This window comes from Rhinichthys klamathensis, unplaced genomic scaffold (genome assembly GCF_029890125.1).
Source record: "Rhinichthys klamathensis goyatoka isolate OS25496 unplaced genomic scaffold, OSU_Roscu_1.1 h1tg000401l_1, whole genome shotgun sequence".
NCBI classification, from domain to species: Eukaryota; Metazoa; Chordata; class Actinopteri; order Cypriniformes; family Leuciscidae; genus Rhinichthys; species Rhinichthys klamathensis.
Window position 1 is genome coordinate 1,471,727 of NW_026606902.1, and position 18,274 is coordinate 1,490,000.

An 18,274-nucleotide genomic window follows, 5' to 3' on the forward strand; every position below is an offset into this window, starting at 1 on the left:
TCTGCTTTTTTATAAAAGCATGTGACAAATGGTACCCTCTTTGGTATCCTTTTCAATGCTTTTGATTGTAAACCAGCCCAAACTCTATCTCGTCCTTTTGTGCTAGGCTAGTAAGCGACATGCTGTAGTGCTCCGTTTTAATGTTTACTGCATTTTATAATGCGAGTCATATGTTGTAAATATGCTATCTGAGCTCGAGCATTCATCTTGAGACAAAATGAAGAAACGTGCAGCTCATATGTGGAAAGAAGAATGACTGAGAAGAACCATGACTCATCTTTGCTTTGGCTCTCTTCTTAACGTATTATTTGATTCCCTTGTGATATTAGTCGTGTTATATTTGGCTATACCGCATCCTCCAGATGCAAGCTATACATCAAGAACCAAGAAGGTTATTTTGCGACGTAGCCTATACTAAATTATGTAAACTAAAAGGGATAAGGTAGGCTAGGTCTAGCCTATATTTTGCAGCCTGTGGGTTGAAGTTCTAGATTCTAAATAACGTAAGACCCGAGGCCCACTGTTAGCAACAAAAGAGAAACACTGCAGTGGTCTTATTTGACAGTATTTTTGAAACATTTGTTGTGAAATAAAAAATAAACTGATTTTACGATAGATTTCGAGAGCTTACCTATAATCAAACTGACGTAATTGCAACTTGGAAGAGGAAAGGAGACGGCATTCAACAGATTGTAACCATTAAATATTTCTGAAGACATTGCCAGTTGTCCTGGCTCACAGATGTTTTCACGAATGCCTATTCGTCACATATTAATTCAGCATAAGTCTGTCCTGATGATAACGGGGGTGAGGAGTTATTTTGAGTCCTGCCACACCATTAGCGCCCTTTATTTGGGTGTTTTGAAAGGAAACAAACTGCAGAAAGGATGTGCGCTCGATGTTCGGAGGAAATGGGAAGTCGACTGTCATAAAAAAAGAGAAAGAAATTCAATGTGGTGTGCCGCAATAAAATAATATGACTGTAATAAAACTTTATAGGGTATAAATTTCTGAAGGTTAAGAACTAAATGGCTGTAAAGCAAACACTACGCGAGAAAAAAACATAGAAAATGTGAAAAACGTTTCAAGCTTCTAATAACTGTAAGGCAAAATAATTTGCGTAAACACCGTGTCCCCGTTGGGGGAGTCTGTTTTTTTCTTCTTCTCTTTTCTCGCATTTGTCGTTTATTGTGAACAGCGTTTGTTCTTCAGCCGTCCAGATTCCTTACAGAGTAGGGGGTCGGGATGGGTGAGATCTGGACTTCCACATAAGAGCCCTGAGTCCAATTCAATCGACGCCCACCCTTTGTTCCATTTCCGAACTCACTGCAGCCCTTATAGCGGGCCATAAACTGCCACAAAAAGGATTTCTGGCGAGACGTCTGGTATGACCAACGTTAATTTGTTTACAACCTTTGGGACCGAGCTCGACTTCGCCATTTTGTGGGCACACATCAGATTGTGTCTTGGTAACAAAGGCCGGTTGCTATAGAACAAATATTTAAATTTCCCCAATACAGAACCGTCCTTTACATTACATTCTCTATGCAGGCTATATAAAGGTTATTGTGTTTATTACCGGCCTAGTTGCTGAATTTATAAACATAAATAAAATGTGAAGAATTATGGAAATGGTAATGATGTGTAGTTTTCTTAGGGTGCGTTGTCAATGATGTAAATAACCATGCAATAAAGCTTTCGAAAAATCAAAATATTTTTTCTTTCTTTTAACACAATTAATATCTACAATTAATCTCTGTCATCGGAAGCTTAAAGCCAGTCAGTATTGACAACTAAAAAAAGGGAAGTAAACGTGATGATGATGATTAGTAGCCTAGTAAGTTGAAGTATTTTAGTGATGATGCTGGTACAGTGCACAAGTGCGCTGCCCAAATAAGAAAAGTAAGGATTTATGCATGGTAATGTTTCATTAAAACTAAAAAGCAGCATCAACATATTATTATAACAATTATTATTATTATTATTATTAATATTAGTAGTAGTAGAAGTAGTAGTAGTGATAAAAGTAGCAGCAGTATGCTTGATGGTGGAACTATTAATACTGGTGCATAAAAATGAATAAGATGAGTGCAACCCAAATAAAAAATAAAGTCTCATCATACAACGACGGAATGCTACATTTGAGCCTCATTCTAAATCCTAAATCTAATAGTTAAAGATATTAGTGAAATATTGGTAAGAAAGAAGCGAGACTCGCTTCAATGTTTTAACATTAGTGTTAGTGTTTCAACCCAATGTAAATTACTTTTCTAGATATGTTGAAAAACCACACAAGACTAGATCCTAGGGGTCGATTTTAAATGGATTCCTTGTTATAGAGAATTAAAATAAGTACTTTACATCATTGAATTTGCACTTACTGAGCTGTTAATTCGCTCATTCTGTTTTTATGTCCGTTGTTTATAGAACCATTAGCTTTTGAACTTCCGTCTCATTACAGCTGAGTTTGCTCATGGAGTAACACACAATTGCCACTTGATGGCAATGTTGTTCCATCGAAAAGAGACTGGCTGGCCACCTCCACCCCCAAACCGGAAACACTGGGGCCAAAACATTTGCAGACATGTGCGGTATTACACTTGACTAAAGTAAGGTTCACACAATTTCCCTCTGTTACAGCGGAGCTAATAAAGATATAAGATATAAGATAAAGATCTGATAAAGGTCCAGAGAAACAAGTAGACTCTCTTTTCATTTTTTTTTCCTTCTCTTTGTGTAGCCTACTAACAAATGTAGCCTATCTTTAAATTTAAGGATACACAAACTTAGTTACAATAATCAAGATTAGGCTACTTTTTTTATCCTGTAAAACCCGAACAAAATAGTTATTAAACGTTTTCGGCCGCAGCTTATTGAGAATTATTGGAGCAATGTTGAGATTAATTAAATCACTTTATTGATCTGCTCCATTTTTATATGACCCCAAAAATTGAGAGATGTGATGTTTCGGTAATTGTTTTAAATAATAATATATATGATTTATATAATTTAAATAAGATATCACCACACAAAACTTGGGTTAGAAAATGGTTTATTGACAGTAAAAACACTATTGCATTGAAACAAGAAAATGTACAACAACATACGATAGTGTGATATTCAATAAATGACACCATTAATTTCATATTTACTGTTCACAACAGAATGTCTCTCATGCTTTGATGCATTATATATTGTGACTTTTACATCAGAACTTAGCATGCGAAATTGTATGGAGGTTTTAGTAAAGCCGACTCGGGTTTTGCTAGTCAAAAGGGGAGGTTCACGCTTGGTGAACTCTTTGTCTTTTTTTTTAAGAGAAGAAACGTTTAATAAGTGCAAAAACAACATGTGCTTAAGATTAACCCGTGATATAGACACATTAACGTTGTATGTAACCCATGTGTTGAGATGTAGCCTAAATAATCCGCTAGAAATAGAATCCATCACATTTAACAAAACTCCTTATAAATCCTCGACTGTAATTTATTATAGACGCAAATTAAGTTGTAAAATGACAAGAAGCAGCAGCATTAGTTAGTGTCATATAGATATGAAAAGTAGAGAACTTTTTTTGTGCGTTATATGTGACCATGATTATTCAGTAATGATACTTTTTAAATAATTGCAAATATTTTTGTAGAAAATGAATAAATATACAATTCTATGAATAATAATTCTATAATTCGAATTCTATAATTCCCCCCGAAATCATAACGAATCCATAAACATTTCAAACTGTTACAAACACGAAGAATATATGGTTTGTTTGTTTATTTATGTGAAGCTATTTGCTTTTATTAGAAAATTATATGCACGTTACTTTTCACCCCTTGGATTTTCTAGATAATGTAAATCAGATTTACTTGTTCTAAACATTATGCAAACAAAAAAACAAAACGAAAATGACAATTAAGGGACTTGCTATTTCTGTATGGATACATTTTGGAGTGAAGCATTTACAGCACTGGTCTCGGAGCCTCGTAAAAACCTAACAGCTTTTTGATGCACTACGTCAACAACAAACAGTAGGGGCGTTTATTGCATTTCATAGTTTGTTAAACCATTTACACCACCATTACACCTGACGTGCAGTTCCATTTCGACATCCTTATATCTCTGTAAATATATTTATGTAAATAAAATGATCAAAATGTTAAATATGACCATCTCGCTTATTTTCGATGCGTGCGCTTCAGTCGCTGCAGAGGATGCTTTTGCAAAATTACGCGTGCTTACAAGGTTTTTTAGGATATGTTTAAACTGATACTAATTAAATGGTGTACCTTTTAAAATTGGCCGTCTCGACCCTGACATTTAAAAAAAGAGACTCGACCTCGTTAGAGAGTTGAAAATTAACGACTAAATATGCATCACTTTAGGTTGTCTGTGATGAACATGCAAAAAATCAATCTTTCAAAGGGGTTTGGAGTGGAGAAGTTGAGTGGGGGAGGGGCAGAGGGTATGCACTTGATCTGATGCAAAGAGGCAGATTTCTCATTAACTTGCCCGCTTGAACATATTAATGTGCATATTCTCCCCTCCTCTCTCTCCCTTGGCCCCCCTTCCCTCTCCTGCTACCTCGCGCTCTATCCCTCTCAGCTCTCTCTCACTCGCTTTCTCTTTTTCTCTCTTTTTCATTCTCCCGCTCCCTTCATATCAGAATCGCACAGAGCAGTGTCCGTGTGGGGACGCGAGAAGCCAATGGAACGAGGATCCTATAGAAGATGCAAATGATCCTGAAAACACACCGCAAAATATGAAACTACTCGTTTGCAGCCGAGTAAATCATAGAAAACTGGTTGGGAACTGGCACCGGAATTCACCAGGATTGTGATGCTGGAACTCTACAGTGGGAACATGCTTATGGAAGCTTTAGATAAGTTGTTTTAACAAAGGTATACGAACGCAAACCGTTCAGATATTGGAACTCAACGCTTTGCTGCTGCATTGTTTGTTACCTCAGTAGCTGTGAAACTGACAACTCTCTGTAGCTACAGCGCTGATATAAAGACATTCAAACGCAAACTCTTGAACAAAATCAGCACATACAACAACATCAAAAGATGAGCTCATATTTCGTCAACTCTCTCTTCACTAAATACAAAAGTGGAGACACTCTACGGCCGAACTATTACGAGTGCGGATTTGCTCAAGACCTTGGGACGAGACCCACCGTCGTGTACGGTCCAGGCACCGGGGCCACTTTCCAGCATGCCCCTCAGATTCAGGAGTTTTACCACCACGGCGCGTCCACGCTCTCCGCAGCGCCTTACCAGCAGAGTCCCTGTGCGGTAACTTGTCACGGCGAGCCGGGAAACTTCTACGGTTATGATGCTCTCCAGAGGCAAACACTTTTCAGTGCTCAAGACGCCGACTTGGTTCAGTATAGCGACTGCAAACTCTCCACGGGGGGCATCGGCGACGAGACGGACAACGCAGAACAGAGTCCGTCGCCCACACAGCTGTTCCCGTGGATGCGACCTCAAGGTGAGCCTCTGCCGGTCAGCTCGCGTTGTTTGTGTGTGTCTGTGGAAGTGACATAAAACCTGAGTTTGCCTCACAAAAAAAGAAAAAAGAAAGAAAGAAAAAAAATCAGTGCAGTTTAGGTTTAGAATTGCATTTCCTGTGTGCACGAGAAGAGGGGGGACAATAGCTGGTTTTATTGTTTTATGGTGTTCAAAACTTGTGAATCACTTTACAGTTTAATGACCCCGTCATAGAAAGGCAGGAGTGTGGGAGAGAGGAAGAAGAGGGCGAGAGAAAAGCCCCTTCTTTTCTTGCTGTTTCCATGTGTGAGACTTTGCCCCACAGCTGATCTCTCACTTCTCACCCAGGTCAAAGTTTTACTGCAGCCTTTAACGACTTACAGTGAGCCTCGAGTTTATTTCACTACACAGTGGTCGTTTCACAACGATTATGTCATTTATGGCTGTTCCTAATCCTTTGAACCTGTGAAATACTAGACTGCTTTTGACGACTCTACTGCGAAGTTAGTGTTTAACCATTATTGTGTGTAAGTTTTGTGGTAGGATAGCCTACTTATATTTTTAATGGTGGAGCTTTTTACATTAATTACTGTGTTAGACTGTGGGAGTCTCCATGTTACACTAAAAACCTACCCTTAAACTAATAATGCAACGCGATTATGTAGGCTACTGGAGTAGATGTTCATTTTGCGGGAAAGCTGCTTTGTGGATTTTTGGTTCACAAATATGTTTGAACTTGATTCTAAAATTATGATTTGGTGGGTGTTTTGAGCTCTGACTAACATCTAAAAACTTCTTTATTGCCAGTAGCTGCCGGACGGAGGCGAGGTCGCCAGACCTACAGCCGCTATCAGACGCTCGAACTCGAGAAAGAGTTTCTCTTCAATCCCTACCTAACGCGCAAGAGACGAATTGAGGTATCACACGCTTTGGGACTGACAGAACGACAAGTCAAAATCTGGTTTCAAAACCGTCGCATGAAATGGAAAAAGGAAAACAACAAGGACAAGTTTCCAAGCAGCAAGTCTGAACAAGAGCAGATCGAAAAAGAGAAACGGGAGAAAGAACAGGCATCCGGGACACAGTCGGCCGGCGAAGACTGCGACAAGGAAAAACAAATGTAGAGCGGATGCGTGTGTGAGTGAGTGTGTGTGTGTGTGTGTGTGTGTGTGAGGGCGAAAGAGAGAGAGAGAGAGAGAGAGAGAGAGAGAGAGAGAGAGAGAGAGAGAGAGAGAGAGAGAGAGAGAGAGAGAGAGAGAGAGAGAGAGTGTGCGTGTGTGTGTGTGTGTGTGTGTGTGTGTGTGTGTGTGTGTGTGTGTGTGTGCGTGTGCCAGTCAATCGAAACGGCAAATAATAAATAGGGAAAATAAAACACAGACAATGATGAAGAGGATAACGGTGTTTGCATGGGAGGTTTGTCTCACAGAGACATTTTAATCAAGCCGAGTTGTTACATCTTGCACTCGAGGAAGGAACAGAAAAAATGACTGGGACTAGACAAATTACTATACACTTAATATGGTGACCACAGAACTTCAGGAAGACGAAGGACATGGAGTATTTCTACTTTTTACCTGTTGTTCAGAGTATGATAGTGTTAAAGCTAGTCTCCTTTCTTTGTGAAATAATTATCGTGAAACTTATGTTTCTATTGTTAGGATATTGTCATTAACAATTACCTTGGCAGCTGTATAGTTTTAAGTTAAATGGTGCACTTTTAACTGTTCTCACTTATATGTTATGATGATGATGATGATGTAGAATTAATGACTTCCAACAACATGAAACTGCCTATTTATGCCGTAGAATCTCTTTTTACACTTCTTTGGTTCTTCTTAAATCGATGGTTTTTTTGTTGTCTTCCTTTCTTGGGGTAAGCATGCGCACAGTGGATTATAAAAATGAATAAACATAATAAAAAAGAAATTTTAAAATGATGTCATGTGACCCATTGTTTACAATCATTGTTTGCTGGTGAAGTAGTTTATGAGATGACTATATGTTTTGTTGTCATTCTTAACTGTATTTTAATGTCTAAAACTGGAGGCACCGGAAGAAAGTGGACACAATAAAGTTTACAAGCGAGAATCCGTGACACCATGTGTCCTCAACATCATTTCACGTTAATGTGCGGTTCCAAGGTCCGCTTCAGTCAAAAAAACCTCTAGAAATAAGAATATTATTATAAGCACAAATATGGATTAGTACACATTGTTAATGATGACAAATCTCATAAAAATACCTTGTAGTGTGGTCTAATTCTTGATTTATAGTAAGATAATTTAACTAAAAGAGAGGCGGCATGCAAACCACAACTGAAAAACCTCATAACTATTTTGTCAGACCAACACCGTAACACGACACGATATAATATGCCACTAAACAGAAACAGACTATGTATTATCGTGAATCTACATCAAAAATCTCTTAAAACGAAATTTCATCGTGCTGAACTCTGTTAAATGTGGGTATTTGAGTTATGGGAGCACATCATGTCAGGTGAATTACTGTCGTAAGGGTATGTGGGCTTCTCAAACATCCAGAGTGTAGGTTTCACGACAAGACTCAGAGCTTTCGCGTGAACATGCATGCATTAGCAATAACATGTATAGGGAAACTATTTGGGATGCACTGAACCAGTCCGTCGCCATGGAAATGGCTATAGTTGGTGGTGACTGCGTAGGCTATTGGGATGCTTCGAAGCAGAAACTAGTAAGAGCCCGAGTCATCATACTCTTGACACGGACACTGTACAGAAATTGCAAAAATGCAGTGATGAGATTGGGGCACTGCACCGGTGACAAGAGGAAATAGTGTTGAAAATCAATACAGAAATAAATAGGTTTCTTGTTATTTGTGTGGTGCCCTTCCAAACAGGAGGCATGTTCCTAAATCTGGACAACCTGAACTCATTTATAAGTTTGTACAACCCACAATTATTTATTGCTTGGCGCGGATTTGGTGATTACAGAAACCTTCTCAATAGCCTATCGATTTGTGTGTTCTCCCGTGCGTTTGTGTTGACTGTAGGTACCGTTGGCTGTAAGTGAATAATTTAACAAATTTATGTGGATGGTCAGCTGTGTAGCCCTTCTCCACATTAGACAGGGCTCTGGGAAGCCGTACACCCATTGGAGGATATTTCATCACGTGCTGCCCATCACGTGGCCCCTGAGGAAAAAGGGGTGATTTTTGGTGTAAATCTAGACTGTAATTCTGTAATATATCATTGGACCTCGTAAAACCGACACTAAAACTTCTTGGCATATAAATCACTTCTCAAATTATGAGTTCATTGTATTACGCGAACGCGTTGTTTTCCAAATACCAAGTGGCGAGTTCAGTCTTCTCTAGTGGCGTGTTTCCCGAGCAAACTTCTTGCGCCTTTTCGTGCAGTTCGCAACGGGCCAGCGGCTACGGCTCGGCTTCTACCGGTGCACCGGTCTCCTCCACATCTTCTGCCTCTCTGCCGAGCATGTACACTAACGGTGCTAGTCTTTCCAGCCAGACTCAAGGCATGTACCCCACTGCGTATGAGCTGGGAGCTGTCTCTTTGAACATGCACAGCTCTCTGTTTGACCATCCGAATCTACCCATGGTGAGCGCTGGCGATCTCTGTAAAGCGCAAAACAGTGGTAAGGAAGAGCAAAGAGGCCACCATCAAAACAACGAAAACAACCTCCGAATCTATCCGTGGATGAGGAGCACAGGTCTGTGAAAACTGAATGTTTCTTGAGGACAGGGGTGTGCGTATGTATGTCTGAGGGGGAGGGAAACAGGTTAAGGGGAGCGACCAAGTCATTTCAAAAAGTGTTCTTTTCTTCAGATCTTTTTTTACGACTAATTAGTCGCCATAATTCAAGACATCCTAGTAGTAGACTATTTAGCGTTTTGTGGAAAAAGGGAGGGGACAGTATGAGAGGTTTGGATGAATTATGTTTAGCTTTAACAAATATGTATTCTGCTGGAAATCCATCTTTAAGTTAGTTAGGAAGATGAATCCATCGTTAAGTTAGAATGTGCTCAAGCAATTGCATTAAAAATCCTTATATTTTTATATAGAGGGCGGGGCCTTGTTTTTCTAGGGTATGTTACTGCTGGGTGGGCCTTTGTTTTAAAATACTCTCAGTAATTTAACTGTATCTGTGTCTGGGTGTGTTTTATATGCAGTATGTTGTACATGTATGTGCCTTTCTGCGTGCGTGTGCGTGGGCATGTGTTGGAAGTTTTACAAAACATACGACTCAAGATATGCGTCCAAGATAACCGACTCGCTGAACAAGGGTTTTTAACAAATCGTCTGCGTTTCGTAGTAATAACACTTTTCACGCGAGTAGCCACCACACGTCCCGGCTGACGCATTTGAAAAGAAGGTCGACAAGTTCTCTTTTAATGATTTTCAACGGCCTCTCAAGACACTCCGCACGAGCACCGACGTTCCTATCAGTCAACTGTCAACCCAGGGCGCTTCTTCTCTTGTTAGCGCCTAGTGTAAAAATACAACAACATAAATAGTTTTGAAACAGATACCTCATTAGCAAATTTGTTGACATTTACTGGCAGATAGTCATTGCCAGCCGATGGTGTAGCTATACATTTTCGTTCTACGTGTGAAATGCCACAACGAATGTGTCATAGTTAACCTATTACTCTGTAAGTACAGTGAGACACTTTAAGCTCTTTCAATTATTTTCAATTATTTTAATTTTAATAATAACGGCAGCTATTTTACTTTTGTAAATATTGATGTTAAACACGAATAAGCCTCTTTTTTTTTTTTTTTTTTTAAAGGAAGCTGCTTATACAAATTTTATTCATTCGTTTATTTTTTGTGTTAAAAAAGATCAGATTAGTCCACTGCCATGTCTGCTGTAAAGGCCACACAGCCTATTTGATACGCCAAAGCTGGTGTAGACGCATGAAAATAAACCAGGCCCTAATAAACATTCGCGAGTACATAGGCTATACACACCTCAAAAAAGGTAGTAATTTTGCTTCTACACATTTTAACATATCAGACTACGCTGGGCCTTGCCCCCCCAACCACAAGGTTTTATGTCTTTATAGGGGCCAGCTGCCTTTTCGGTTGATTTCGTGCTTTCGTTCGATATTTCACATAGATGGTCTCTGTCCCTCACTTTATTTCTCTTTCACTATTCACAGACGGACACATTCACACAGACCAGATGAAATTCTATTTCCATGTCTATCATTGGGGAGACTGTGTACGTCAGGGACCCTGAACAGTGACCGAACACAATGCTCGTCCTTGTTTTAACTCGTGTAAAAGCGTTTCGTTCTGCGAGGACAGACATAATGCACTTAATTTATACCCCTGAAAGAACGAAATAGCGGTATCTGCTTGGATTTAAATACAATACTTATATTTATCTCTCTCTATTACTCTTATACCTTCTGCTTTTCACCCAGATTCTTCATGTTTTTGCACAGTTTGTGCTAGATAGTAGGCTATAGTATCAACAAGAAGTGTCACGGCGTTGCCGACAATACGGAAGTAAGATACAAACGACTGAAGAGTGCAATAAAAAAGTTCAAAAAGCACAAAGCAGTACCCATTTGTCGACAGTCTGCTGGAAACGGAAACGCAGGGACAGCAGAAAGTCACTGACCGTGCATGGACAAGGTTGTGAACATCTGGTTAGATTTCTTCTCTCTAAACGTGCAGCTAAAAGATGGATACTTTACATAGATGGCTTCTTTATCTAGATGGATATAATACTTCAGCCCGTATGTGTAAGGGAACTAGATCATGTTGTTGACTTTGGTCATGTTTAGAAGGAAGTCTGAACGCCAGGGCTCCATTATGAGTCACGGGAGTGTGCAAGCCAGAGAATACACTTACAGCAGGGGTATTTGTTTACTTTCATTTTGCTTTTGAATTACATTCCACTTTTATATTTAAGATGCATTTTTACCTTTCAAAGTTCAGTTTTAATTCGACAGAGTTGTATCTTGATCTTAATGCATGTAACAGTTCAGACGCACGGTTAAATTCAATGTGTGCGTTTCGTTTTGCTATTGTTACAAGGTTATAGTTAATGTGACCTCAAGTAAGGAATAAACATCCAAAATATAATTTAGAAGACTTCAAGACACGTTTGGGTTTGATGACCGCTTTCTTTTTAAATCTCAGGATTTAATAGCTAACTAGTCTTTCCTTAATAATGGATTTCACCAAGGCACTGTGCAAAAAACAAAAAAAAATTAATGAAAAGCTAATAAGTTGAATCTAAATATTTACAATCGCTAATCTCAATAGCATAGAATGTGTTTGTATAATGACTGGTCGCTTTGTCATGGTAAGATAATAACACACCTAGAATCAAGCAGCCATGCGTAAGTCTTATTTCCCCCCAGTGTGTATTGGTTGGTATAAGCCCTACTGAAAATACTAAAATAGTTGTTTTACATTCACAAATAGCCTACTTTTTTTTTGCTTAAATGTGAGTGATTTTTCGATAATTAGGCTATAGCCTTTCATATTTAATGCTTTTAATGAATTATAAGTTCTTGAAATCCTCCGTTTTCATCCAGACCAATAATGATTCACAAAGGTAGACATTTTAATGTTTTCATTTTAACCATCGAAAAACATTCGAACTCTTTTTATTGATTGTAACTGATTTTTCTTTTTTACTAGTGTTTTTGGTAAACATATTTTCATACTTTTTACGCTTTCTGACCCTCCTCCCGTATTTCCCACAGGTGCGGACCGGAAAAGAGGCCGTCAGACATATTCCCGCTATCAAACATTAGAGCTGGAGAAAGAATTCCACTTCAACCGTTACCTCTCACGGCGGCGGCGTATAGAGATTGCACACGCCCTGTGCTTGACCGAACGCCAGATTAAAATCTGGTTTCAAAACAGAAGGATGAAATGGAAGAAAGAGAACAAATCAACTGGCCGCAGCTCTCCTGCTGCTGACCAAATTGGGGGCGACGAGGAAGAGGAAGATGAGTAGCGACGCAAGTGGCATACAAATAGACTGTGCTGTATATTATCATTCGACCTGCTTTAATTCAGGATTCACTGGGTTGAAACAAAAATGCTACTTAGAATACTGTGGGCAAAATGTCAATGTCGTTTACCTAAGTAACTTGTGTTAGATTAGTTGTGTCTAATATCTTAGACTCGTAAATATAGTAGGCTAATACATTACAAGTAATTTTAAAACGCATTATAATATAGATATGTAATACATGTATACTCATACTGTATAGCCTACATTATATGGGCTATATAGGCTTAATATTAGAGTTAATAATTCTATATATCATATATTTGAAACAAACAGGCCTATTTTGTGCCTATTAAGTTCGACCTGTGGGGTGAAACAGAAGGGAGCAAGCTATTTTTTTTGCATTCTAATGCATTTTGATATACCCCTGTTATGTAGGCTTATCTATGTGTACATATAAGCATTTTTTCCCTGTTCATAAGTGTTCAAATAAACTGTACTGCTGACCACAAGATGTTTAAAAAAGATATTTTTTGCCTTTCCAGGAGTTTTCTTTTCTGTATTCTTTGCTTGCTTTTCGTTTCTAGTCGGAGTAAAATCACAACATTGTTGTGCCAAATAACCCTGAATGTGATAATACCACAATCATATATTTATATTTTATAAAGACCCCTGCCTTTTTAAAACAGTTCCTAAAAAAGACTCCGTAGATTAATAATACTACTACTACTAATAATAATCTCAGAAGCAGAATCAGAAGCATCCTTCCTGTCTGTCTATTTTTAGTTATTAGTTAATAATTTATATTCACTACCAGGTTAAACATCTTCGATATGTTTTTTTTTTAAATTAACAGTTACATTTTAGGCTATTACTAAAACATTTTTGTTTTATTCATCCTTTTGGATTATTTGGGAATTACAATAGTTCTGTTGTGGACAAAATATTGCCTAATCATTGAAATAATATATATTTCTATATTAAATCTTTAAATATAAATGAGAAATAATGTAGCAGATTTCGTAATTATCAGTTATCTCACAAAGCAGTTTAAAAATGAGGACTAGTGTACTGTTTGTTTTAATACGCTATAGGCGTAATATTATTTTGATTTGTCATTGTCGTTGCCTCTTGAACATCAATTCAATAGTTTTTGTTTATTGTGACTTAATTTTTTTCCTCAGGTCAAGCCGAGTTCTTGTAGAGAAGTGACAGGTTCTGTGTCGTGTGAGACCAAAAGAAGGCGTTTATATTATGGGGTTGTAAACTAATGTGTTTAGTGCATCAATAAAAAGCCGGAAACGCCATAAAAGGGACAACAACAAAAAAAATCAGTAGAATAGGAAAGCGGCCGGTCTTTTCTGGCTTCAGATCTTGTAGCAGCAGTTAAAGTTTGTGACAATACCTTTTCCGATTTAGACAAAACTGTAACACTGTAAGTGATCCATATTTCTATTTGCTTATTTTGATAAAAAAAAAAACTAAAAAAAAACTGTTGGATGCTATCTGCTTTTTGTCGCATTGCGAAATTGTCGTGAAGGCCTAGCCTATTTAGTGCAGTGTAGCCTATGCTATACAGTGTATAGCCTAGCCTACACTGTATAGCATAGCATATACCTATAGGCGTAGTTGCCATAACGCGGCAAATGTTTTTGTCCTAAATATTTCGTTCTGAAATGTTTTTATTTTTAATTATAATAAAATGTATTACGGTATGCCAACGAGAAGTCTTTCTGTTTGAATCGCAGACTGTTTTTTTTTTTTTTTTTTTTTTCTTAAATATTAATCAAATAAATAAGTATTAATAATAATTATATTAATCGGATAATATGTTTTCGTATTTCATATTACTGTATGATATTATGGCTCTGATTTTAACGTAATCCTTAGCTGGGCCATATTACAAATAAAGAGCAAGCATCCTCTTTTTAGTTAGACTATATCCAATCCTATATAAAATAATAATAATATAATAATATTTGTCTTAGTCACTAACCAGTTTATAGCACCGTAACATTAACTGTTGTAACTTTGATCTCCCTTCATTCGCGACATTGTTTTGGATGGTTTCATTTTATATTAGGCTAAAGCTGATGCCTGCAAATTGCCTTAAATGTCAAACCGCATTGGTGTTATATTTCGGCTTCAAAAACACAAATACCACATGTTCAAGCATAATATCTCACACGTTCGACTAATAAGCTTTTCAGCTAGCTTAAGTAAAGCAGTGCATTGAAACAAGCACGAAAAATATGAGATTTTCCTTGCGATTGTATAGGGAAAAGATGGCGACGGCAGAGCTACTGCTGTTAAAACAGTCATGAAGAAATGCAATAAATTCCTTGTTGTTTTATGAAAATTTACAACTTTGTGATAGAACTTTATGAGTGCCTGGGTCCTGGGATTGGCCGAGGATGGTCATGTGGACGAGTAACCGTGAACATGAACTTTTTATGATTTCCCAAGTGGTTATATTGCAGCATTCTTTTGGCCGCGGCACTTAATGTAGCTTCACTGTGCTCCTTAAAGGTTCTAGCTCTTTTTTATATAGTATATTTTGCCCAGCACTGAAAATCTATACAGTCGGAGAGCATTGTTCAGGCTGATGTTCTCAAATGGAACAGGGAGAGAACAGCCTCCTCTCCTCTCTGCTATGCTAATGTGGCCGCCTGTGATTGGGATAACCACTGCGATGGAGTCTTATTGAGATCTGGACACGCAGTAGGGTCTCATCTAATTTTTCATACGGGGGTCTGACTCCTGTTGACTAAAGCGGATGGAAGCTGTGGTGCCGCTGTCATTTTCACTGCTTCGCTCTAATGGCGGGACCAAGAAGAGCAACAGGACTTACCGAGCGCGAGCTACGGCGAGAGGTTTGCGCCTCTCTGTCCTGGTGCTGGGTGACGAATTATCAACAAAGGTAAGTCTGTCATTGTCTCGCAACCGCTTCGTTTCTCTGAGGTAAGAACTCGACCAAGCCTAATCATGCGCACTGATGGATGTACTCTACTAATAAGCCGCGCGTGCACAACAGCTTAGAAGTAAACACCTTATCTAAATCCAATTATTCATTTCCATCTTGGGAGGAGCGGAATAAGCGTTTTGGTGCCTTTCCATGTATTTTTTCTTCTTCTGGTCAGCGGCAAAGTATTTAGACCTAATGCATGGTGTGCATTTACAGAGATTCGGATGTGCTGATTTCGGGTTTTCCACTGCATTAGGCTACTGTATTTATGATATGGAGCGCAGTCATGGCTGCGGCGAGAGGGCGAGGTTTGAAGAAGCTGTTGTCTTGCCAATCGGATCTTAGCCTTATATAGGCTACCTATAGTCATTTAGTACAAAAATGCTTTATTCAGTACGACATTAAAAGTTAGATGGTAAAATGCTTTAATACCGCCCCAAATCAAAGGCAAAAAGAAACAAACTGATAGACAAAAAATATAGCTAGAATATAGGGTAATAATACTTGAAGGCCTCTATTGAATCGTTAGAGTTATGTGAAACATATAGGCTATTATATGTTCAAAATACCCAAAATACCCAAGGGTCTCCTCTTGTTCTGAATAGGACGTCTTTCACTTCCAGATCAGATGAACAAACCTTCCAGGTTATTCTACCGGCTGCAGTGAGAGGGACGTAATGATTCCTCGCGGCTCTGCTTGACATGTTTCCTCTCTCGGTTCTCATCCATTCCATTCCGTCCAGCAATTTTGTAACGTTCCTGGAGTTTCGGTGTTCATTTGTTCAAATGCTAATTTTTCTAAACACGCTATAACGTTTATGGAACAAGGATAGGCTAATGTTGGAAATGAATGACGAACCACTCTTTGCAAAAACAAAACATACAAACATGTATTCCTTAAATAGGAAAAAATGACACTTGCTTTTTGAGAGACTGTTTTGAGAATCTATCTATCGATCTATCTATCTATCTATCTATCTATCTATCTATCTATCTATCTATCTATCTATCTATCTATCTATCTATCTATCTATCTATCTATCTATCTATCTATATATGTTTTTGTTTAGATAACTACTACGTAATTACTAAAATGCTTGGAATCAACATCACATCTCTAAGAAGGATCTCTCTGTTTCTTATACTCACAGTCTTAAAGAGTATCCATCCAATAGACAATGAACAATTAAATATCTAGTATTTTTATATATCAAAACGTGTATGTGTATTTAATGAACTTGTTCCACATTTTCCTAGTTTCATCTTCCGAGGTGCATGAATCTGGTAAGCCTGTTGTTGAGACCTTTCTGACACAAATCCAAGCACACGAGCCCTTTCCCCGCTATCTGGCGCCATCTAGTGTTCATCCTTGTATTTCGCCAACACTGGCGATTGAGGGTGTGTTTATTGCACTGGGTATGTGTGTGTGTGAGCGTGTAGAGAGAGAGAGAGCGCGATAATTTATTACAGTGCGCATTTGTTTGCTGTATTGTGTGTGTGTGTGTGTGTGTGTGTGTGTGTGTACGCGCGCGCACGCCAGCGCGTGACGTGACGTTTTATGGCAGTGTGAGAATGTGTTTTAGTGTTCTTCTAAAGCACGTTTTATTGCCGTGTGAGTGCTTGTGCGACCGTGTGCGCAGAGTATCTTTTCTTCCACTTTTATCAAGTCACACCAACATTCGCCACTCACCAACAGATGTGTGCTTTAGCTTTTAAATATTTATAAAACCTCTTAAATGTTGTATGCAGCAAAGCACACACATTGCAGCCGCAGATAACAGGAAAGACAGGGAGGGGTTCTCGGCCCGGTGGCAGTGAAACGTAAAAGAATGTAGGGGCTGTAAATTCTCCTAGCTGTTCTTGCTGCTCTTTGAAGTGTCTGCGTTTGGGGGAGATTTGTGGCACAGATGCACTCACTGAAAAAAATCTGTGGCCTGAAGGGCTTATATTCCTCCATCTCTGCTTTCTTGCTTCTTGTAATCTATCCAGAATATCAACATTTGACCACTCCAAGGTTATTTCATTGTACATGGAATGAAGTGCGTCGAGGCCTTAGTGCGAGCCGAGCTGTGTGTGTCCTCGCCAAAACCCACAGCCAGTTTTTAACGTCATGCTGACCTTTTTTATTTCTTTGGCGTTCTCTCTTAGGAAGTACATACTCCAAGCAATAAGTGTTTATTTGGACTGGTAGTGGGCATAGTAACCGGAAAGAGTGTGTTTGTGAGAGAGAGAGAGAGAGAGAGAGAGAGAGAGAGAGAGAGAGAGAGAGAGAGAGAGAGAGAGAGAGAGAGAGAGAGAGAGAGAGAGAGAGAAAGAGAAAGAGAAAGAGAGAAAGAGAGAGAGAGAGAGAGAGAGGGGGGGGGGGGGGGGGGTCGGGGAGGGAATGCTTGGAGATTGTATGACTGTTTAATGTCATAAAGAGTGAATGTGTGATATGGGTTGTCTCTTAGTCTTTGTGTTTATTTCAGGGCTCTACTGTTTTGCACCTAAGTAATATGATTTCTAAGTAATTTCAGTCACAAGATTGAGTTTCCATAATGTAAAAAAGTACAGCCACTCTCATTTTATTTGCATAGCTGTGGCATTTATAACTTCAGTGATTTATATTTCAGAACACGGATAATTACAGATTTTGAATTATTGTTAACATATAAATATATACGTTCAAAGATATACTTAAAGAGCTTAAAATAAAATTAAAATTAGTTTTAGCTATTCTTTGATCAACCTAAAACAAATCGTATTATTGTTGTTACAAACAGATAACATTAGGCATTATTACCATCCACATACTCAAAAATCCCTTGTTATGAGTGGCTGACAAAGCTTCTGAAAATCAA

General features: G+C 38.5%; 3 protein-coding genes across 4 annotated transcripts in view; all 3 read left to right on the forward strand.

Annotated features, from left to right (window-relative positions):
• Positions 1–4,496: 4,496 nt before the first annotated feature.
• On the forward strand, positions 4,497–6,697 carry hoxb8a (homeobox B8a). 2 transcript variants are annotated; one of them, XM_056234675.1, is made up of 2 exons: positions 4,497–5,490; positions 6,297–6,697. In XM_056234675.1, the coding sequence occupies exons 1-2, from the start codon at positions 5,067–5,069 to the stop codon at positions 6,611–6,613; spliced, it is 741 nt and encodes a 246-aa protein (XP_056090650.1). In that variant the 5' UTR covers positions 4,497–5,066; the 3' UTR covers positions 6,614–6,697. The 2 variants fall into 2 exon arrangements, with proteins under 2 accessions (XP_056090650.1, XP_056090651.1); XM_056234676.1 differs by having other exon boundaries at positions 4,499–5,490; positions 6,300–6,697.
• A 1,976-nt stretch (positions 6,698–8,673) lies between these two features.
• Positions 8,674–12,598, forward strand: hoxb7a (homeobox B7a). The gene is made up of 2 exons (XM_056234677.1): positions 8,674–9,199; positions 12,216–12,598. The coding sequence occupies exons 1-2, from the start codon at positions 8,776–8,778 to the stop codon at positions 12,470–12,472; spliced, it is 681 nt and encodes a 226-aa protein (XP_056090652.1). The 5' UTR covers positions 8,674–8,775; the 3' UTR covers positions 12,473–12,598.
• Positions 12,599–14,951: 2,353 nt separating this feature from the next.
• The window catches only part of hoxb3a (homeobox B3a), a 51,374-nt gene continuing 48,051 nt past the window's right edge, over positions 14,952–18,274 (forward strand). The window contains exon 1 of the mRNA XM_056234656.1: positions 14,952–15,389. The gene's annotated coding sequence lies outside the window, so the exon portion shown is untranslated. The remainder of the gene's footprint in view (positions 15,390–18,274) is intronic.

Coding starts and splice junctions, on each gene's coding strand:
- hoxb8a (XM_056234675.1), top strand. CDS start 5,067: ATGAGCTCATATTTCGTCAACTCTCTCTTCACTAAATACAAAAGTGGA. Junction 5,491..6,296: donor CCCGTGGATGCGACCTCAAG/GTGAGCCTCTGC, acceptor CTTTATTGCCAG/TAGCTGCCGGACGGAGGCGA.
- hoxb7a (XM_056234677.1), top strand. CDS start 8,776: ATGAGTTCATTGTATTACGCGAACGCGTTGTTTTCCAAATACCAAGTG. Junction 9,200..12,215: donor TCCGTGGATGAGGAGCACAG/GTCTGTGAAAAC, acceptor TATTTCCCACAG/GTGCGGACCGGAAAAGAGGC.